General features: G+C 53.3%; 5 protein-coding genes across 5 annotated transcripts; 1 reads left to right on the top strand and 4 right to left on the bottom strand.

Moving 5' to 3' along the window:
* Positions 1-273: 273 nt before the first annotated feature.
* On the bottom strand, positions 274-2701 carry J4E92_010258 (uncharacterized protein; the record flags this gene model as incomplete). Its single annotated transcript, XM_051501597.1, has 8 exons — positions 274-606; positions 676-1393; positions 1444-1558; positions 1611-1907; positions 1961-2251; positions 2301-2437; positions 2489-2609; positions 2665-2701. The coding sequence occupies 8 exons, from the start codon at positions 2699-2701 to the stop codon at positions 274-276; spliced, it is 2049 nt and encodes a 682-aa protein (XP_051348228.1).
* A 1384-nt stretch (positions 2702-4085) lies between these two features.
* On the bottom strand, positions 4086-8841 carry J4E92_010259 (uncharacterized protein; the record flags this gene model as incomplete). The annotated part of the gene is made up of 5 exons (XM_051501598.1): positions 4086-5800; positions 6122-6153; positions 6458-6653; positions 6710-8701; positions 8808-8841. 5 exons carry the CDS (start codon positions 8839-8841, stop codon positions 4086-4088), a joined length of 3969 nt encoding a protein of 1322 aa, XP_051348229.1.
* A 212-nt stretch (positions 8842-9053) lies between these two features.
* J4E92_010260 (uncharacterized protein) lies at positions 9054-10628 on the top strand (the record flags this gene model as incomplete). Its single annotated transcript, XM_051501599.1, has 2 exons — positions 9054-10049; positions 10101-10628. The coding sequence occupies 2 exons, from the start codon at positions 9054-9056 to the stop codon at positions 10626-10628; spliced, it is 1524 nt and encodes a 507-aa protein (XP_051348230.1).
* Positions 10629-13126: 2498 nt separating this feature from the next.
* Positions 13127-16541, bottom strand: J4E92_010261 (uncharacterized protein; the record flags this gene model as incomplete). Its single annotated transcript, XM_051501600.1, has 5 exons — positions 13127-13797; positions 14161-14594; positions 14646-15546; positions 15594-16063; positions 16117-16541. 5 exons carry the CDS (start codon positions 16539-16541, stop codon positions 13127-13129), a joined length of 2901 nt encoding a protein of 966 aa, XP_051348231.1.
* Positions 16542-17311: 770 nt separating this feature from the next.
* On the bottom strand, positions 17312-18198 carry J4E92_010262 (uncharacterized protein; the record flags this gene model as incomplete). Its single annotated transcript, XM_051501601.1, has 2 exons — positions 17312-17731; positions 17782-18198. The coding sequence occupies 2 exons, from the start codon at positions 18196-18198 to the stop codon at positions 17312-17314; spliced, it is 837 nt and encodes a 278-aa protein (XP_051348232.1).
* Positions 18199-18726: the final 528 nt, after the last annotated feature.

Below are 18726 nucleotides of genomic sequence, written 5' to 3' on the forward strand. Positions count from 1 at the left end.
CCCTGGTCCTTCTTTTTGCCTTAGTTTTCCATGTCTTGTCTGAACGGTAGGTAAGTTGGGCTTGTATAAGCTGCTTCGTACTTCATCGCCGCGTTGCTTTGGAGTTCTGTGATCAGATAGTCAGCTATTTGCAGTCAAAGTATCATCGGACAAACGTAAACCTCACATTTCAATTCGTGTGTATTCTGTGAACATATTCGTCAAATACATCGCGGTCTATTCTATACAACAAGCCCTCTCAATCCCCTCTAATCGAAAATGTCCATGTGAATGTTACTGCGTAAAACTCTTCATCATCTTCCTCCCTCTCCCCTCACTCTCGCTCGCAGACCCACTAACGCCCCCAGCCGTCGTGGTATCTTCATCTCTATACTTGTCCTCCTGTTCATCCTCCGTAATGAGGTCATGAGGCAAATTGATCGCCCGATCAAGCGCATAAGGCAGACCGCGATGTCTACCACGCAGCATCATGAAGCAAATCACCACTTTGCCAAACGTGTTGAAGTGGCCAGACAGCGACGTGAGATTCGAAGGGTGACCAAGCGAAAGACCGACGTTACCGTACGCAGATACGACTTCGAAGAAGATGGCGAAGACGTTGAAAGCCTGTTCATAACGTTAGTATACCGTTCCTAACAACCAAGAAACCCCGCTTCAGGGATTTAATCGACTTACATAGTCCTCCTGACTCATAATCCTATCGCTCTCAGCAATACAAATCATGAAAACGCCCAAGAAGATATACCACAAATCGAAACTGAGTTGGTTCCGCATATGGCTGATGAGGTACGTCTTGCCCCCCTTCTGCTCATCGAGATTCTCATCCCCGGCGTAGAGACCCACGGATTTCTCCTCGTAGCTCTCGCTCATGCGTATGCTGATGGCGATGGGGTAGATGGAAATGTACATCATGACTAACAGACTGAACTGAACAGCTGGATTGACGGCGGCGAGATTGAAGGTCGCGGTACCAGTGTGGCGCGAGGATGCGGATTGGAAGATAGCGGCGAGGATGCGGGGACCGACGGGTAGGCTGTTTACTTCGGGGTTGTCGAGATCGAGGACGATGATGAGGAGGGTGTCGATGAAGTTTAGGGCGAAAAGGATGGAGGCGAGGATCCAGGTGGCGGTGCTGGGGAAAAGGAGGGTGTAGCATCGGCGCGGGTGGTCGAGGAGGAAGCGCAGGGATTCTTTGAGGGAAGAAGCGGCGGGTGCGATTTTGTAGATGGACCAGATGAGCAGGCGGAGGAAGACTGGGTAGAATGTGTTGCCGGCGAAGGCGAGGAAGGACATTACTAGCATGGGCCAGGTGGCGTCGCGGAAGGTGACCATGCTGTCGGGTGTGAGGGTTAGGCCGAGGTTGTCGACCATGGTTTGAGCGGAGTAGAACGCCCTAGGAGATGTTAGAGATAGCGATGCGGTAGGGGAGGAGGTGAAGCATACCACCACGTCTTATCTTGACCCTGTGATGCGAGGTAGTCTTGATATTTAGCAGGTGCGTTGTGGATCCATGGGAGTAGGCAAACGACTCCCAGTGTGTGTAGGCCGACAAAGTATCCTGTTATGATGATTAGCATGAGCGCGCCAGATACATCGCTCTTGCTACATACCAATGGTGACCTTGAGCAGGACCTGCAGCGCGCGATACTCAACACCACCCAACTCTTCCCGGGTCATGGAGCTCAGGTCAATGGTGGGTGTCTTGCGTGCCGGCTTGTCTTCGCTACGACGGGCGCCGCTTGCGGTACTTCCGAGAACGAAGATGGAGGATACAGCGCGGTCTACGGAGGTAGCCTTGCTCATGGTACGCGTGTTCATACTTCTTGTCTCTGACCGCAGGCGACGCAGTGGGTTGCTTGACTCTGCGACGGGCTTGATGCGATCTTCATCTTCGTCTTCGCTTTCCTCTGTAGCGATCATGTTAGGTATGTTCTCATGGAAGTCCAACCGGCGAGCTTACCATCTGACATCGAAGTGATGTGTTCGCCATTATCACGTTCTCGCGGACCAGGGACATACAACGCGCCTTTTTCGTTGACATGAGGTCGAGGATCTGGGGCGAACGTGATGCGAGGAGCAGGAGCGGAAGGTTGGTCGTTCGACTCGTCTGTAGTGGTAACAGGCTTCTTTTCCGAGACCGTGGTCTCGCCGGTGAGACCCTCCTCGATCTTTCGTGTATCGGCGGTATTGTCGATTGTTTGAGCCCGACTCATAGACAGCTGCAAGCTCTTGGGCCTACTGTGTGCCGCCGCTATTGGGGGTTAGCTTCAGCTGCAGGATCAGAGCGACATCTAACATACCAATGCCCTTGAGCTTCTGCTTGAACCAGCGTAGTCGCACAACGACGACGAGTACATTGATGAATCCCAGATTTGTAACGATAGGCGTGATGTAAACAAAGATCTGCTGGTATGTCTTGAGAGCCTTGACATCAACACTAACGCACTGTCAGCACGGCACCCATCCCAGTACATCAACCCAAACTTACGGGTTCAAGCCAGATTCAGTCGACGCGCTGACACCGAAGTAGTACGCATCGATAGCCGAGAGATTGCCATAGGGATAGATGATGATCAGGGCCAGAATCCCGAAACTGAGAATGTATGCATCTACACCCCGTTAGCCATGCCGTTCCCGGATCAGACGGAACCGTCTGCAACTTACAATGCAGCGTAATGAAGTTGATTGGCGGCTTCCACATATTGCCTTTGTCGCTATGCGCTCAATCCGCAGTGACACACTGAGGGATTATCGGTACGTGCAGTAACGCAACGAAAGCGCAAGGGCGAGGTAAGCGAAAGGAAGAAAATAACTCTTTCGTGTTCAAAGTCCAGAGTACAGGAATTTACCAGTGTATTGGGAATGGAATAAGAAGGAGAAGAAGAGGAGTGCAGAATCACCCAGAAAACACGTGAGCTACAGCGCAATACGGCCTGGGTACAAAGGCCCAGCGAAATAATTGTATGAGGGATTTATCTCGCGATCAGCGGTGTTGCTCAGCCACTGCCATCGTGGGCCTGGTTTTGCCTATTGCGGCGACGAAACCGCACGTGAAAGTAGGATGGGCTACATTTTACTTGCTTCGCCGGCGTGCGCCAAGGGGGGGATAATTCGCGCATTGTGATGATGTCGTGGTTGTGGGAAGGCGGTGCTTTGCCTACAAGCTTCTGGCTGCGGACTAGCGCGGACCCCTCCCGCTGCGTGAAAGCTTGTTATTGGTCGGTTGATTTGCGTGTATGCAGGTGCGCGATCGCTTGCACGGTGGGGGTGTTATTTCACATGGTATACTCGTGGGCTGCGCTGGTTGTAATGCAGGCGTTGTCGCGCGTAGCTCGCGATGGCTTGCGGAACCTGTGGGATGACTGCTTGGTGACGGCCTTGAGGGTGTCCACGGCAGTTCAAATGACCGCAAAAGGGCCACGACGTGCGGTGCTAGTGCATCCCATTCAGCCGTAGCCATCTCCTCCAGGGCGAGTCCAGGAACGGAAGACTTTACGTTTAGAATCCTCACCCTTTTCTGATTATTCGCGCAACACGAGACAGGATTTCCTGGCTACGCGCGCTTGATTAAGCTCACACCGCCCAGGTAGTTATGATTGTGCTGTTCGATCCCATTCCGTCGCACTTGACGAACGCACCTATTCTCTTTCGCATTCGTGGAGGCCCTGAAACGCAGTCCTAGTAACGCGGTATGCGGAGCAGTCGAAGGCGCACGAGTTATCGCGGATTTGATACAACGCCAACGACGTGGCGTGAAGCTCATCGCGGTAACAAAACACACACCACTTGGGCAAGCACACGAGCGAGCAACATCAAGCTATCGGAGTCATATTGGATACCAAAAGGACCATGTTACTAAGTCAATGGCATCTATCAGAACCAGGCCACAGTCTAATTCATCGGCACACTCGATTTTTCGTTGCACACACAAAGCGTTACGAGAAGTGTCTAAAATGACTATGCTAATACCACCAGAGCGCCAGGACGCCCCATCAACCATTGTGTCTTCGTAGAACCCCAGGACTCCAAACAATGCCGCTGAACCTCAGAAAACTTCATCCAAATGGTAAAAACGCCGAGCACCTCTAACCTAGGACGCGAGCCCCCAAAAGCGCAACTAAAATCATGACAATAGCCGCGACACCCAGCGCCTGCGACATCTCCATCTTCTTCCCCATCTTCACCGACATCGCTACCGTCTGCTGGAGAACAGGCGCAACAACAACAGGAACCTCCACAGCCTGCTCCACCTTCTGCTTCATCCCCTGCACCTTCTTCCCACCCTTTTTTCCGCGCCTCCTGTTCTTCTTCTTCTGCGCTTTCGGAGCCTGTGAAACCTCGTCCTCGCTATCGTCCTCGTCATTGCCATCAGTGTCAACAGCAACAGGAGTAGAAGCGGTGTCACTGGCGTCAACGATATCGTCAGCGGCCAGCACGTCCCACATATTCGACGACACAACAGCCTGGTCTTGTTTGCGTTTCTCGTTGTGCGGCTGGTGAGTCTTTTTGGTGGGCGCGGGAGAGGACGGGACGGTGTGAGTTTGCTGTGGTGGCGATGATGGTGGCGATGGGGGAGCGCTCACCAAGATCTTGACGGGCGTGTTCTTCGTTGACATCGCTGGTTGAACGGGCGAGGGGGAAGGCATGTTGTAGAATGCGGCTACGTCGGACTTGTGGGCTGCCTCTTCGGGTGAGGATGACCGCGAGGGCGAGGCCGAAATCATAGCACCAAAGTCCCTCACAACAACAGGAGCCTCAAAAACCACACCTCCCCCAGGCGCCGACATAACCTCAGCAGACGGCTCAGAACTGGCCAACGAATCGGGAGCCGGGAGATTCTCAGGTCGTTCCGTAGCAGCAGCGACAGTATCCTTACTGAACGTCGCCGCATACGTGACCTCAACTCCCGTAGACTCGGCGGCAGCCCTGGCCTTCTCCGTGTACATCTTCAGGGGGATGATGAGCCCCTCGTTCTCACTCTCCTCTTCTTCCTCTTCTTCTTCGTCGTCCTCTTTTTCTTCATCGTCCTGCTCATTGCTCATGAGAAGGTTATACGGATTCGACTTCAACGAAGCCGGGATGGGTGGAGGGGACGATGCAGGAGTTGCCAGGGACATGCGAGAAGTTTGCGAGACGGGGGAGATTTGCGAGACGGGGGATGTGGGTGTAACGGGTGACTTTGAGCCACTGGAGACACTCTCGGTAGGCGTCACGGGTTTGGCTTGGGGCTTCGCTTGGAGTTTCAAGCCGGTGTTGGTAGCGGCGAGAGGGAAAGCGAAAGGTGCGCCCCAATCCTGATCCCATTCTTTTGCCAATTGTGACAGGGGGATTATCGGGCTTCTGCTCCTCGTGCTAGTCGCAGTGGTGCCCGTAGTCGCAGCCCTCGCGCGTCTATCTCCGGAGACAATCGCAACAGGCACGTGATCCGCCCTTCCCGCACCACCAACTCCAGTCTCAGGCGTCCTCTCTTCCTTCCCCAAGACTCTCTCGACCGGCACCACAACCCCCTGTTCCCCATTCATCTCCTCAGCTTCGCCATCTGTCTTCGTCGCAGCAGCCGCCCCAGACTCCTCGTACTTCCCAGGCCAAGTCCCATTCTCCCTATCCTGCGCCATCAGCCGCGCGATAATCTCCTGGTTCTCACCCGCATCAGAAACGCAACGCAGCTTCGCCATGACCATGAGCTCGAACGAGTTCTTGGTCTCGTAGTGGGCGAGGCTGGCTGCGTGGGAGAAGGGAGGAGACATTGTGGGTGCTGGTGTTGTGGTAAGGTATTGCGTGTGTGCGTCAGGATCGCTGACTTGAGATTGTGAGAATATTGAAGCTAAGGTGTTGGTCGCGGTTGGTTGAAAGTGAGAGGCGGGTTGAGTAGTCAGGAGGAAGAAAGGGTGTACGAGGAATTTAAAGTGAGAGAGCGACTTTGCGACTGTGGGCGGTAGAGGGGCGCGTGCGCTGAACCCCCAAAGTGAAAACGATCCAGGTTGAATATTGCGCTTTGTGTATAGGTGCGATAGCGAGTGGAGAAGTGGAGGCAGATTACCAGTACCAAAGTCTATGTCTACCGGTGGGCGGTTGAGCATTCGCGTAATTGTCATTCACGGCCAGTGATCTGGCCACGTACCCCACGAGCGTAAGGGTAGATCCGGGCTTTCACTAGACATGCAGTGGGAACTGTACTTATCCCATATTGTTGGGTGCTATATTGTGTGGTAATTTTGAATATGGAGCACAGGGGGATTTGGTAGATGGACGGCCACTGTCAGTGCTGGTGGAGACATAGGCACCAATGATGTCGTTTGCGTTGCTATCAAAGAAATGTAGCACACAGGGGGTATCATAAAGAGACAAACGACAAAAAGCGTAACTTGATAAAACGCCTCTTCTCGCCAAGCGGGAAAGGGGCGGGATCGTGTGTGGAGCAGAGGTGGATCAAAGCATCCAAGTAACCCGCACTTACGGCAATACTGGTATCTTCGTAATCCATTCCTCGATCTCCCAGCCGTTATCTTGATATAACTTCTGGAAATCTGACCGGAACTGTGCTGCTTTTGTGACAATCTCCGCGACGCTGCGATCGCGCAAATGGCCGCTAAGTGGATGAGATGAGTCGGGCCGGCAATACGTCGTGAAAATCTTCTCGAAGACTTGAGAACCTGGAGTACATGTCAGTGTGATGGAGATAAGCTGTGAACAATGACTTCCAACGTACCGGCAAGATGTCTCAAACCTTCGAGCAGAGCAGTCTCTTCCTGTTCGGTCCACTCCGGCTTATTGCTCAACGCCGATGCTTGACGATGTGGCGGCGCAGAGCGAGGCGTGAAAACCGGCAATCGTTCGAAGATAACACCGTTGGCGTCTCTCTCCTCCAGGTCCTCGAGCCTTGTGATAGCCAGCTTACTCCTTCTGCGCGCATCGGGCTCGCATGTCAAGCGTACAATGTGTAGAGCCTGCCAACGTTTCCACCGCTGCGTTCGTGCTTCCTCAAGTTCGGCTTTGCGGCTCTCCTCCTCTTCTCTTTCTTGCATCCTGCGCTCGAAGTCTTCTTGGATCTTGCGATGGTCCTCCCTAGCTTCGAGTCTACTAAGATGTCCGCGATACGTCTTGGCAACCTGTCGAAGATGAGCAATGAGACCAATATCAACACCCTTGATGACTCGGTCGCCCTTGGAGCGTTGAGGCACGGAAACATTCCACTCAGTAATGGTGTCTTTGAAAGCCAGTATCCGGTTTATGAGGGGTGACAAAATTCTCATAGCCTCCAGAGAATCTGTCACTTCACCGACGTTGTCTTGTAGCCATGTGTACAATGCTTCGAGATACAGTGTAAGAGCCCGGAATACGTGACGATAAGCATCTCGTTTGAAGGCGCGCTGGTCCTTCTTTTCGACATCGATACTGATCTGTCCAAGCGCTCCTCGTAAATCGTCGGCTTCATCGACGACAGTGTCCATGGAAAGGTCACCTTCCTGGAGGTGGGCTCTGTATGTCTTGCATGCGCGTCTGATAGTGGTAGCCAGCTTGGTTCGGCACTTTCCTGGCCGTACCTCTAGGTTGAGAGATTCAAAGACGGCGTCGATGCTCCCGGGCCTTCCTGCAGGGCGCGTTATGTTATCAGCTTCCTCAGCGACGCTACTAGCGTCGTCTTCGCCTGAATCATCCCCAAACGCGTCAATGACAGGCGCGTGCTCAGTCTCTGGAGCATCAGCAACTTCCGGAGCTTGCTTGGGCGGCTCTGCGTGCTTTTGCAATCCTCTCACGTTAGCCGGTAACTGCTGGCTTGATTCATTGGTATAGTTGGTGCGTTTCCGTGGTTTCAATTTTCGTGCAGGACCATTTAGGAGTTTTAGGAGATCCTCCTCTCTCTGCGCGTAAGTCCGTTCGGCGCCTTTCTGCGTGCTTTGAACATCGTCATGCCCGGTTGCAGTCGCCACATCCTGCTGTTGCGAGCTGCGCCGGACCGGTATGCGTACTTGTGGGTGACTCTTTCTCGATGCGCTCGATTCGCCAGTCGTCCGCCTTTGTTTCCTCGGGATCTTGGAGGGCTGTTCTTCGCTGTGGTCCGACTCTGACTTCCGTTTCGACGTTCGTCGTGTACTGCTATTGTCCTCCTGCGCACTAGCAGGTTCTCCATCTAGTCTTGTCGTACCACTGGGATTGACCACGACATTGTCGCGTATGGGCGAGGCGGCTTTAGATGGGGTGTCTTCCGGCGGTGCGAGCTCTGGCGGCGAGGAACGTATTTCGGGTCCTGCTACTGCCAGATCCTCCACTCGTTCTTCTTCATCCACTTGCGGCTCAGCGTCATGGTGCACCGGGAGCTCTGACGAAGGCGCAGGGACTTCACTCCGCTCCTCGACTACCTCCACAGTGGCCTGCACCTTCTTCTTGGCTGGCTTCTTTTTCTCCTTCTTCTTCCTGTTGATCTTCAACGGTTTGTGATTGACTTTCTCTGGCAACGCGTATCGACCCTTCTCAGGGCTCAACTCAATCTCGTATGGGTCACCCCGTATCGCGAGGTTCTGTCTGGCTCCCTCGGGGAGTATGCTGACTCGTTTGAGCTTTCCAGGGCGCGCTGCATTGAGGAGGTTGGCGCCGAGGACTGCGGACGATGAGGGTGGGTTTGCGCTTGGAGAGTTGGACTCTGCGAGGAGCTGTTGGGTTGCAGCATTGTCGTCTGAGGAGGGCGTGGAAGGCTTGGGACCTGTAGTATGAGTGTCAGCTTATATAAGCTTGGATGAAAGCTGGTGGGCATGCTGGAGAGCTTCGCGTCTACCCGCCAGCTCAACGGCAGCTGCGACACGACGTACCTGCCTGCTTGGGCGCATCCTTAAGCCGCGCCATATAGTGAGCGTCAAGAAAACTAGCGCATCGGTCCTAATGAAGATATCTGAGCGATGACGGCGATGTGGGGGGAGAGTGAAGTCATCCCCGCGGCCAAAAGCATCCAACGCTGTCAAGGCGCGAAAGAGTGGGCCCATCCCCGAAACACGCTATCACATGAGATCGTCCCTGCCCACTAACCCCCAAACAACCACCACATCACACACCCCGCCATGTCATCAAATCCATCCAAAGCACCTGTACTCGAAGTACTGAGTAGAGATGCATCGCACAGTTTCCAAGTCCCTGCGAAACGCATCCACGATGGCGACGACGTCACTTTCTTCTTGGCTAGCAGAGCCTATGCCGATATCATGACTTTCATCTTCCAGCTCAACACGGCCATGATACCACGGAGGATCAAGAGCGAAGACAATAACAGCACAGAAACCGCGAAAGAGTGGAAGTTGCATGACCCGGATGTGCCCCATCCACCCGTTGTGCAAAGCCTCGCCAAGCTTATCTCCAGCCTGACCTCCATCATCGATGAAGCGCCACCAGATCCCGGACCGCGTCGTTTCGGAAATGTAAGCTTCAGGACGTGGTACGATATCGTTAGAGAACGAGTCCCTGCACTGTTGGATCAGTATCTGCCGGAAGAAGTACTGTCATTCAAATCCTCATCCGACGTCTCAGCCAAAACCGAGTTGGAAGCGTATCTTATCGGCAGTTTTGGAAGCTCTCAGCGCCTAGACTACGGTTCAGGTCATGAACTGAGCTTCCTCGCTTTTCTCGGCTGTCTTTGGAAACTCGGAGCTTTTCCCGCGTCGCAGGATGGCGAGCAAGAACGCGGCATTGTACTTGGGGTCATCGAACCGTACCTCGAATTGATTCGCCGACTCATCTTGACATACACCCTTGAACCTGCCGGGTCGCATGGTGTATGGGGACTAGACGATCATTCTTTCGTACCTTACATATTCGGTAGCGCGCAACTCTCACCAGCCATCAACACACCAGCAGACGTGGCAGCAGAAGGCTCATTGCCATCAGCTCCCCACCCGGGCGACGTAGCAAAAGCTCCCGCAGTAGCTCGCGAACGAAACCGGAATATGTACTTCAGTGCCATAGGTTTCATCTACGACGTCAAGAAGGGTCCATTCTGGGAACACAGCAATATTCTCTACGACGTCTCTGGCGTGAAAGCGGGATGGGCCAAGATCAACAAGGTGAGTATCGCGACACCTTTGATTGCGTGCATTGACTGACCCCAATATCAGGGAATGATCAAGATGTACAATGCAGAAGTACTGTCCAAGTTCCCTGTGGTTCAGCACTTCCCCTTCGGCTCGCTGTTCTCCTTCTCTGCCGATCCGAACGCCAAGGCCATTCAAGCAAGCGTCCACACAACTAGTCAGCCAAAGTCAAGTACACCATCTAACACGGCACCAACTGCAAGACCGCAGCCCGCGTTAAGAGGCCCGATGGCTGAGCCAGCGACTGGCATGCCAATTAGAAGCATGCCTGGCGGTACGGTTGGGACCGCGGCGCCATGGGCTAGTGCTGGTACTACAAGGCCGGGTGGTGGCATGCCAGCTGCGACTGCTGCGCCCTGGGCTACTGCCAGAGGTGCAGATGCAGGTGTACCCAGTGGTCCGAACCAGCCTACTAAAGCGCCTTGGGCAAGTAGGACACCTGCACCGCCGCCGCCAGGAAGTGGTACTGCAGCACCCTGGGCAAAGGGGAATGCTGGAAATGCGCCAAGTGTACAAGAGGGCACGAAGGCGCCTTGGGCGAATAAGAGATGAGGTGCAATGGTAATGAAGGTATGTAGAGGAATTATACACGTCTTGTCAACGATTATACCCGACCAAGGCTCGATTCCGTCTCGTCTAGCGATACAAAGCCATTAACACACATGTACCTAGTCAACGCCGCAAGCGCATAAGGAGTTAATATTATGAACGTTCTTTGCTCCCTCCACCATCCTTCTCCTTACTCCCCCTCTCTCTACTACTCCTCTCCTTACTACCCTTCTCAGCCCCATCCCCTCCACGCTTCTCCCTTTCCCCGTCACCGTCACCGTCACCATTCCCATCCCCATCCCCATCCCCATCATTCCCTTCATCCCCTTCACCCCCATCACCATCACCATCTCCATCCCCACCCTCCTCCCCCTCCTCTCTCTTCCTCCTATTATCCAAATCAAACTGCAACCTCGTCCGATTCAACATCAGCTCCGCCACCCTCTCTCTCTGCACATACACAGTAACCGCAAGATCAAACAACGCCATTTCCTGCTCTTGCGTGTATTCGCCTTCGCCCACACCGAGGCTCTCGTGCGGTTCGGGGATTTCATCCGCGCCGAAGAAGGAGTCGGAAGGGGAGGGAGGGGAAGGTGGTGGGTGTGGGGGATTTGAACGGGGTTGTTTGGAGGGTTTGGAGGGATGGGGACTGTGGCTGCGGCTGCGGCGTTTTTTGTGGTGACGGTCTTGACTGAGGCGACGGTCTCGACGATCTCGACTACGCCGGTGATCTTTACCACGGCCATGTGAAGAGCCGCGACTCCGCTGTTTACTTCGCTTTCGCTCTGCACTTCTTTCCCGCCCTCGACTACGCTGCCGGTCTGCGCCACGGCTCCGCTCTCGACTCTTTCTCACCCCTCTACTCCTCACCCCCTCCTCCCTCCTAACCTGCCCAGAAGGTGGTGGACTTTGTTCACGCGGCCGTTGCGATACCGGTGGGGGCCGTCGCGATGAAGCGCGATCAGGCCTTGCAGAGCGTCCTCGTGGCTTTTCTACATGATGGCCTTCTCCTCTGTACCTATCATCCCTCTTTACCAACGACCTCGACCGACTCCTACTCCTACTCCGACTGCGACTCCCATCCCCCGATCTAGGAGAAACATCACAACTCCCCCCCATCCCCATCGTCCGGTGTCTCCTCGCCATCCTCTCCAATTCCCCGCTAGTAAGAGCCCCACGCCTCCTCCTCTCTTCAGACCTTGTGGTACGCCGGGCCGGTTGGTAATGATCACAATCTTTCCCATAGCGGTCATAGCCTTTCCCAGGACCATCCCGTCCTCGCCCTAGTCCCCGACGTGCACTAGGCCCCCGCGGGCCTTCACTCAAGGATAAGTATGAGAGAAGAGAGAGTGCGTCGTCGTCGTCTTGCTGCGAAGGGTAATAGCCTGATCCAGAGCGGAACTCGCGGTCTAGTGCGTGCAGGCCTGAACTGAAGGATATTGGGTTGGCTTTTGTGCCTGGTGTTGGTGTTGGTGTGTCGTGATGTGCGCCCGCCATTCTTTTTTGGTGGTAAGCGGAAGGGTCTTGACGTTGCTTCGACGTATTTTCTCGGGGTGGTACCATTGCGTCTCGCCGCTCTTTGGACGGCGTGTCTCGTGGAAGAGGAGGTGCGTCGCGCAATGACTTTGATGCTATCGGTTTCCCAGTTGTCATCGATAGTGGCACGGGCTCTGCGTGACGCGTGGAGCGAGGCGGAATACCAGTGGGGTTGGAAGGTGTTGCAGTTGCGATACGCGCTTTTACTTCTTCGATCTCTTTCTTGTTGGCCATGGTGAAGTGCTTGGATATCATCGCTGGGTCTAGTTCTCTTGGTTTGCGCTCTTTGGAAGGCCTTGCTTCATCGTTTTCATTCACCCGGGATCGTTTTATGAGAGGTTCTCCGAGTATTTCACCGCCGCCGAATGGCCTTTTCCCGGTTTTCGATGGTGGTGGGGGCTGTGCACTGGTTGGCTGTGTTTTGTCCACTGGTTTGTCTGACGAGGGAGTAACACGGAGGAAACCGCTCTTCTCCTGGTGCGAGAATCCTGCAAGGGGGGATTGGTCTTCTGCCATGATGAGTGCAAGATGAGGTGATGATCGTTGCTATACAGAAAGATTTAGATGCGCTATACGAGAAGCATGCTCTTGCGACGAACAAGACGCTCGCTCACTTGCTATGTATGTTGAAGTCTTTGTTTACTATGCACCTTCAGCAGACAATCGCTCACCTGCTTTGCGTCTTTCACTCATCGACTATCATGCTGAGGACAACAAAGACTCGATCAGAGTCAAAGCGCCCGGACAATCAGCGCTTTAGCACAAAGCCGTTCACCACCAGTGCTATCCCGAGTGCATGGTACCTGAAACAAGGAAAAACCCGAAGAGGTCTGCGGACTAAATTGAGATAAAAACATGCGAAGTGAGTGACCCAACGTCGATGTAGGCCCTACGGTATTCAGGCCTTTCCTAGGTTGACTTGATGGTACGCTTCTGCGACGATGTGGACGGGCTTATAGACCATGCTAGAAGACTATCGGACCCAATATTCTTGGTGAGCGATGAGGAAAGCTAACAGCAACACTAGAGTTCATGTCAGGGAAATTCCATCGGCTTCTCATTAGAATCTTCTCACCTAGAAGGGCGAAGATTGTCGCGATACCCAGTGCATGAATAGAGCGGGTTTTGACGGCCTTGGGTTGGGGTGGATCGACGTCTGCTTTGGTTTCGATGGGCAGACAAGACGCCGTTACGCCACTTTCGCTTCGAATCTCGGCTGCACTGTCAACCCTCTGAAGTGACCTAGACGCTGTATCGGAAGCTGGAGTGCCATCGGACGAGCTTTTCTCGGAGGTTTCCTTGGCCGTGACGACCAGGTCCGCGGCATGTTCTTTCCTGTCCATTGCCCTACGCTCCTGTTCTAGCAATTCGAGAATTTCTCGCTCGTTCTCGAGATGCCACAGCTTCACCAGCTGCTCCATTGAGGCGTTGTGGCCGAGTTCCTTGCTAATAGTATGGCAAGTAGTTCCAGGTGTAAAACCCCTGAAAATCATATCCGCTGACACCTTGCCTGGTACTTTTACCTTCATAACTGTACATTCCCATCCTCCGAATTCCCCCTGTCCACCATATTCAATTTTCGTTTTGTGGACAACGTTCCTCTCGTACTTCTGCAAGAACAGGACGATAAGTTGACCTATAGTACGAGACCAAATGGGATCACTGTGGCGTAGGGATATAGAACAAAGTTTGACAAAATTGACCCACAAGAAGCGTGTAACAGGAGATGGGCGTTCATCCAAGAGTTTTCCAAAGCAGGCCACGATTCTCTCAAGCTCTTCAGCTTTCTCGGTCGTGTCCAACCAACTCATCAAACAGTGTAGGACGATGCCACGGGTCTGATCAGGTAGCGGTGGTTCGTCAAGTCTTGAAACCCGCCAAAGAATATATGAAGTATTACCTAGCCAGGCCAAGATCGAAGCCGGAGCTTTGGGTCGGAATTTACGTGTACGTCTATCCCACGTGTTTTTACTGTCTGTTCCTTTAATACTCAAAGCACAGTAATCGTCTGCAGCATCGTCGACGCATTCCTCGGAGGGAGGTAGCTCTTTCTCCAGCCAACCCGGGAACTTTCGTGAGATCAAATGCTCCAGCTGCACAATGAAGTCGCCCTGCGACCTATCTTTTCCAGAGTGGAACCGTAGCTCGATTATTTTCCCGTATAGGTATGCCCAGTACAGCGGGTTGATAAGAGAAGAAGGTATGCGTTGGAATTCTGCCAAATGCGACTGTGAGATTGCGTCAATCGCATCGAACTCGCCCAATTCATGCTTCAGGATTGATGATTCTTCAAGAAATTCGATAACAGTGCGATGTACGAACAGAATGCATCTCGATCCAGCGGGTTTAGAAGGGTCGGGTTCAGGTCTGGGGTCCTCGGACCCCCCTTCTTGCTTGCAGACTTCAGGGTGGTCTCGATCCTCGACCAGTCCCCTACAATACCCATGTAGTTGTCTCCGAGCTTTTTTTTCATGCTCTTCGTACCAATTTTGTGGGTCTTGTCCGTCTTGGTAGTCCCTGACAGGCAATATAGAAGGCTCCTCCACCGATGATGGTGCGTTCATTTCATTTGCATCAAGGTGTAGACAAGACAGCAGCGATAGTTTGATCGGCAATGTCTCGTGTTTTAGCACCATAGCAAAGATTCGATGCGCTCTTTCCCTACGCAATGGGGAGATAGAGTCGAGTAGATGATTGAACAGCTCCTTCAACTCAGTAGGCAGTGTGGCCAACTCCCTCTCAAAAACAGAGGCATCATCACCGTCTTCCAACGCTTGTCGGAGCTGTTTGGTGACGAGTACAACCCAGAAGAAGATGCCATCTGATTTCTTGACAATCTCACTTGTAAGACGTTCTCGGGTGTTGTGTTCTTGCACAGATTCGAGCCTAGAACGTACAAAACACTCCATGTCGTGCCTGGTGAGATCTTGTAATCGTATCCTTGGATCTCCAGCAAAAGCGTTCTCAAACACATTCTCTTCCCGGCTGGATACACATAGCTTGATGGAGTTTGGAGAGATATGTGTCCACTTGCGGAGTGTGTCGACCATGTATTTCTGATCATATTGGGGTATGTCCTCGTACTCATCCAAAGCGTCGATGAAGAAACAGAATCGATATGATTGCTGAACGGTCTCATCCCTTAGGAGGGCCATGAAGCCATCGCGAATTTCCTCCGAGGAGAGACTGTGTGGTAGCTCCATCCGACCGTCTTTGATGCTCATCCTATGTTCCCAAATTCCTGGAAATGCCTTCTTCGTCAACTCCTGGTGGGATGACAGCAGTTGATAAAGTGACGATCTCTCCAATCCGGTGAGTGACTTTTGTAAATTCAGCTTCGCGGGTTTCCAGAAGAAGTGGCTTGCCATCACCAGCGTTTTGTTATCTGTGGTTGTCAATGGACACGTTACACGTCAGGGAAGAACAACGTACCTGCCCACGCCAACAGTTGTTTACGTGTTTCCGGATGCTTGTACAGGAATTTCATGAGTGTGGATTTGCCAGACCCCAGCTTTCCCGCGATATGGAAGATTCCACAAGCACGATGTAGCCATGAAAGGTATAGTTCGCGAGCGTCAGTCTTCAATGTAACATCGTCGACGTCTGCATCTTGCTCCACAATCCATCGAAAGGTCTCGCTGTGCTCTTTCGCAATGACCTCAACTCTGGCCTCCATTCCTTCAAACGCAAGATCCTTGAGGAAACTCCGAGCTACAACCGATTCTTGAGCTACTTCCGTCAATCCAAGTAGGTCTTTCAACTGATCTAGGGCTTCAACACCCAAGGAAGCAACACATGTGCCTCGGCGAATACGCTCGATCTGTTGCGGTAACGTTTGCAAGATTGCTTGGTTTGATTGCGCATGATTTCCAAGGGCCTGGAGCTGCGCATGTACTTTCGAACTATTCCCGTATCAGAGAAAGGGCCCAAGAGCGACATTGTGACATTGACTAACCTGGTGAACTTGTCGAATTGCAGATGCAGCCGTTTGCGGCAGTCTGCTAGCTTCTCTCCGAGTTCTTTCTTCTCTTTTCTGTACTTCTGATTCATTATCAATGAGCCTGCGATTTGACGCCTCGAGCCCGGCCTGGTTGGAGCAATCTTCTTCAGAAGGCGGAGGATCTGGTCTGACAGCTCACGGCACTCCTGAGCTAACTGACGGAGGACTCGTTCATCGTAGCTTTCCGCGTCCGTGGTGGGAGGGTCCAGGCTCGAACTTAGATCGCGCATCTGAATGGTAACTTCCTCCAGACTCTTGTTCTCCAACGTCATGCCGCTGGCAGAGTCGCGCATTTCCCTTGCAGAGCCGACAAGCTTTGCGCCGAGATCGACAAACTGAACGATATTGGCGATCAAGCCAATCGCTGTTAGGGCTTCCATGGTGGGCGATGCGCGAGATCCAGAATTCCATGTATTAGGGCGGAATGCGAGCTAGAACGGCATATCAGGGAACAAACCAGTGTCCAATTCCGGAACAAAAGGCTACAGCTCTGGTGAGCTGAGGGTACACTGCGGGTGTGAAAATTCGAAGATACTTGGAACAGGAACTGGAAGGCGCGCAAGACAACCCCTCATTGTACCACCCATGGCGAGACTGTGCCGCAATCATGCAGTTGTCCAATGTGAGCGCGTCGATCAGCGCTGCCGTCCAATCTATGCACGGTAATGCAGGCTGTGTGCGAGAAACCTGTATGGTGACGCATACGAAAAGTGAGCTGGAGTGGAGTGGACAGGGTAGAAAGTGAGTGGACAGCGAGTGCAGGCCGCATATAGAACGGGAAGGTACCACCCACTACCCTGCACCTTTGTCGAAGGAAACAGCCGGACACCCACTACGGCCCTGGAGACGATAAGAAGGGTAAGTAACCTAGATGTCTACGTTACCCTGAAATCTTCTTGGCCTTCGTTTCTGTGGGCAATGTAGTCTGTAGCGCACCTATTGAATCTTCCTGTGTGTAAGGTGCCGCGCGGGGTCGCAACATCACTGTGCTGTCTTTAGGGAAGAACATGAGGAAAAGTCCTCCTGGTTCGTTATGGCCGTTCCTTGCGCATGTACATGATCTACACGATCTACACGACTCCAGATGCCTCACCTATGGTATCTTCCTGAGCATGGTCTCCCCGTGTGCATTATCTCCTCCTGAGCACGATCAGGTAGCCGGCGGCGTAACCAGCCCATCGCACTCCTTCGCTTCCACCTGGGTATCATCCTCCTTCTCTATCCGTCTCGACTTCGCACCGATTGCACCGCCAGGGTGATTCGTCCTAAACACAGCCTTCGTCTCATCTTGATGTAGCGCCTCCGCGACAGTCAACGCCAACATATCGCCCACCGCAATGGTGACAGTGGTGCTGGTAGTCGGCGCGCAGACGCCAAATGAGACCTCCTCCAACTCATGTATGGGCGCAGGCAGCAATATGGAGTTAGGCCGGTCGTCGAGGAGCGGGCAGTCTGAGGGTTTCGTATGCGATGTGATGGCGAGGATGGGCGTGTGGGAGGGTATGTGCTCGAGGAGGGCCATGAGCTCTGCTGTCTTGCCGGAGTAGGAAATGAACATGATTGCGTCGTTCTACTTATATCAGTACAGCCCTTGACATCTAGGGTTTGGATATAACTCACCTTCCTGATGTCACCGAGATCCCCATGTAGTGCCTCAGCAGCATGCATGAAGGAACTCGCTATGCCCAGGCTCTTCATCGTCGCGACCATCTTGCGCCCCACCAGGCCGCTCTTGCCCACTCCGCATATTATGAGTTTACCACCAGTCTGGCTGGTCTTCGTAATGACTTCGACGGCCTGAAGGAGACCATCGCGCGCCACATGGTCGGACTCATAGAGAAAAGTGACCTGCGAGAGCGCGGTGGCAGCAGTCGAAAGAACGTGGACGGCGCGCGAGAGCAGACGCGATCCTTCAGAGTCGCTTGCGGCTAACGGCGGGGTAAGAGGTTGGGTATCAGAACCCGCTCGTTTTCTCTTCAGTGATGCTGGCGGGGACGATGTGCGTGATAGTGGAGAGGTCTCAAATGTCGCGGTCATGTTGGTGTGGAATGTGGAAGATCGGCGGACGTGACGTGAACGCAGGGTCAACTGCTGCTGTATATCAACAAGGCCCTGGCGATCTATGCGACAGGTCTACACATGCGCGATCTAGATTAGTCTTCCTCGGGCAGCATCGGAGGCGGATCCCAGTTTAGTAGGCGTAATACACTTATCGATGTAGCAGCGCGACGCGACACAACCACCAGACGGAGTTGCAACAAGCCCTGGAGGGCCTGGCAGCCCCTCCATGATGACAATTCGTCGCATGCCGGCTCGAAACAGGCTTCAGGCCTCGTCCGCTTACTCGGAACATACCAGGAGGCCGAGGGCGCGAGCCAGACCAGTAGTCTATGGTGATAAAGAAAAATGGATGGCGATATCTACGCTAGAGATGACATGCATGCAGCATGGGCCCGCGACTAGGCCGGAAGCAAAGATAGCCGTTGTCATCAGTCGAGACCAACCATCAAACCACGTTTCTGTCACTGTAGCGTCTGATCGCGAGGAATAGTCGTCCATGTTTAA

This window comes from Alternaria infectoria (assembly GCF_024043175.1).
Source record: "Alternaria infectoria strain BMP 0036 chromosome Unknown scaffold_33, whole genome shotgun sequence".
Taxonomy (NCBI): domain Eukaryota; kingdom Fungi; phylum Ascomycota; class Dothideomycetes; order Pleosporales; family Pleosporaceae; genus Alternaria; species Alternaria infectoria.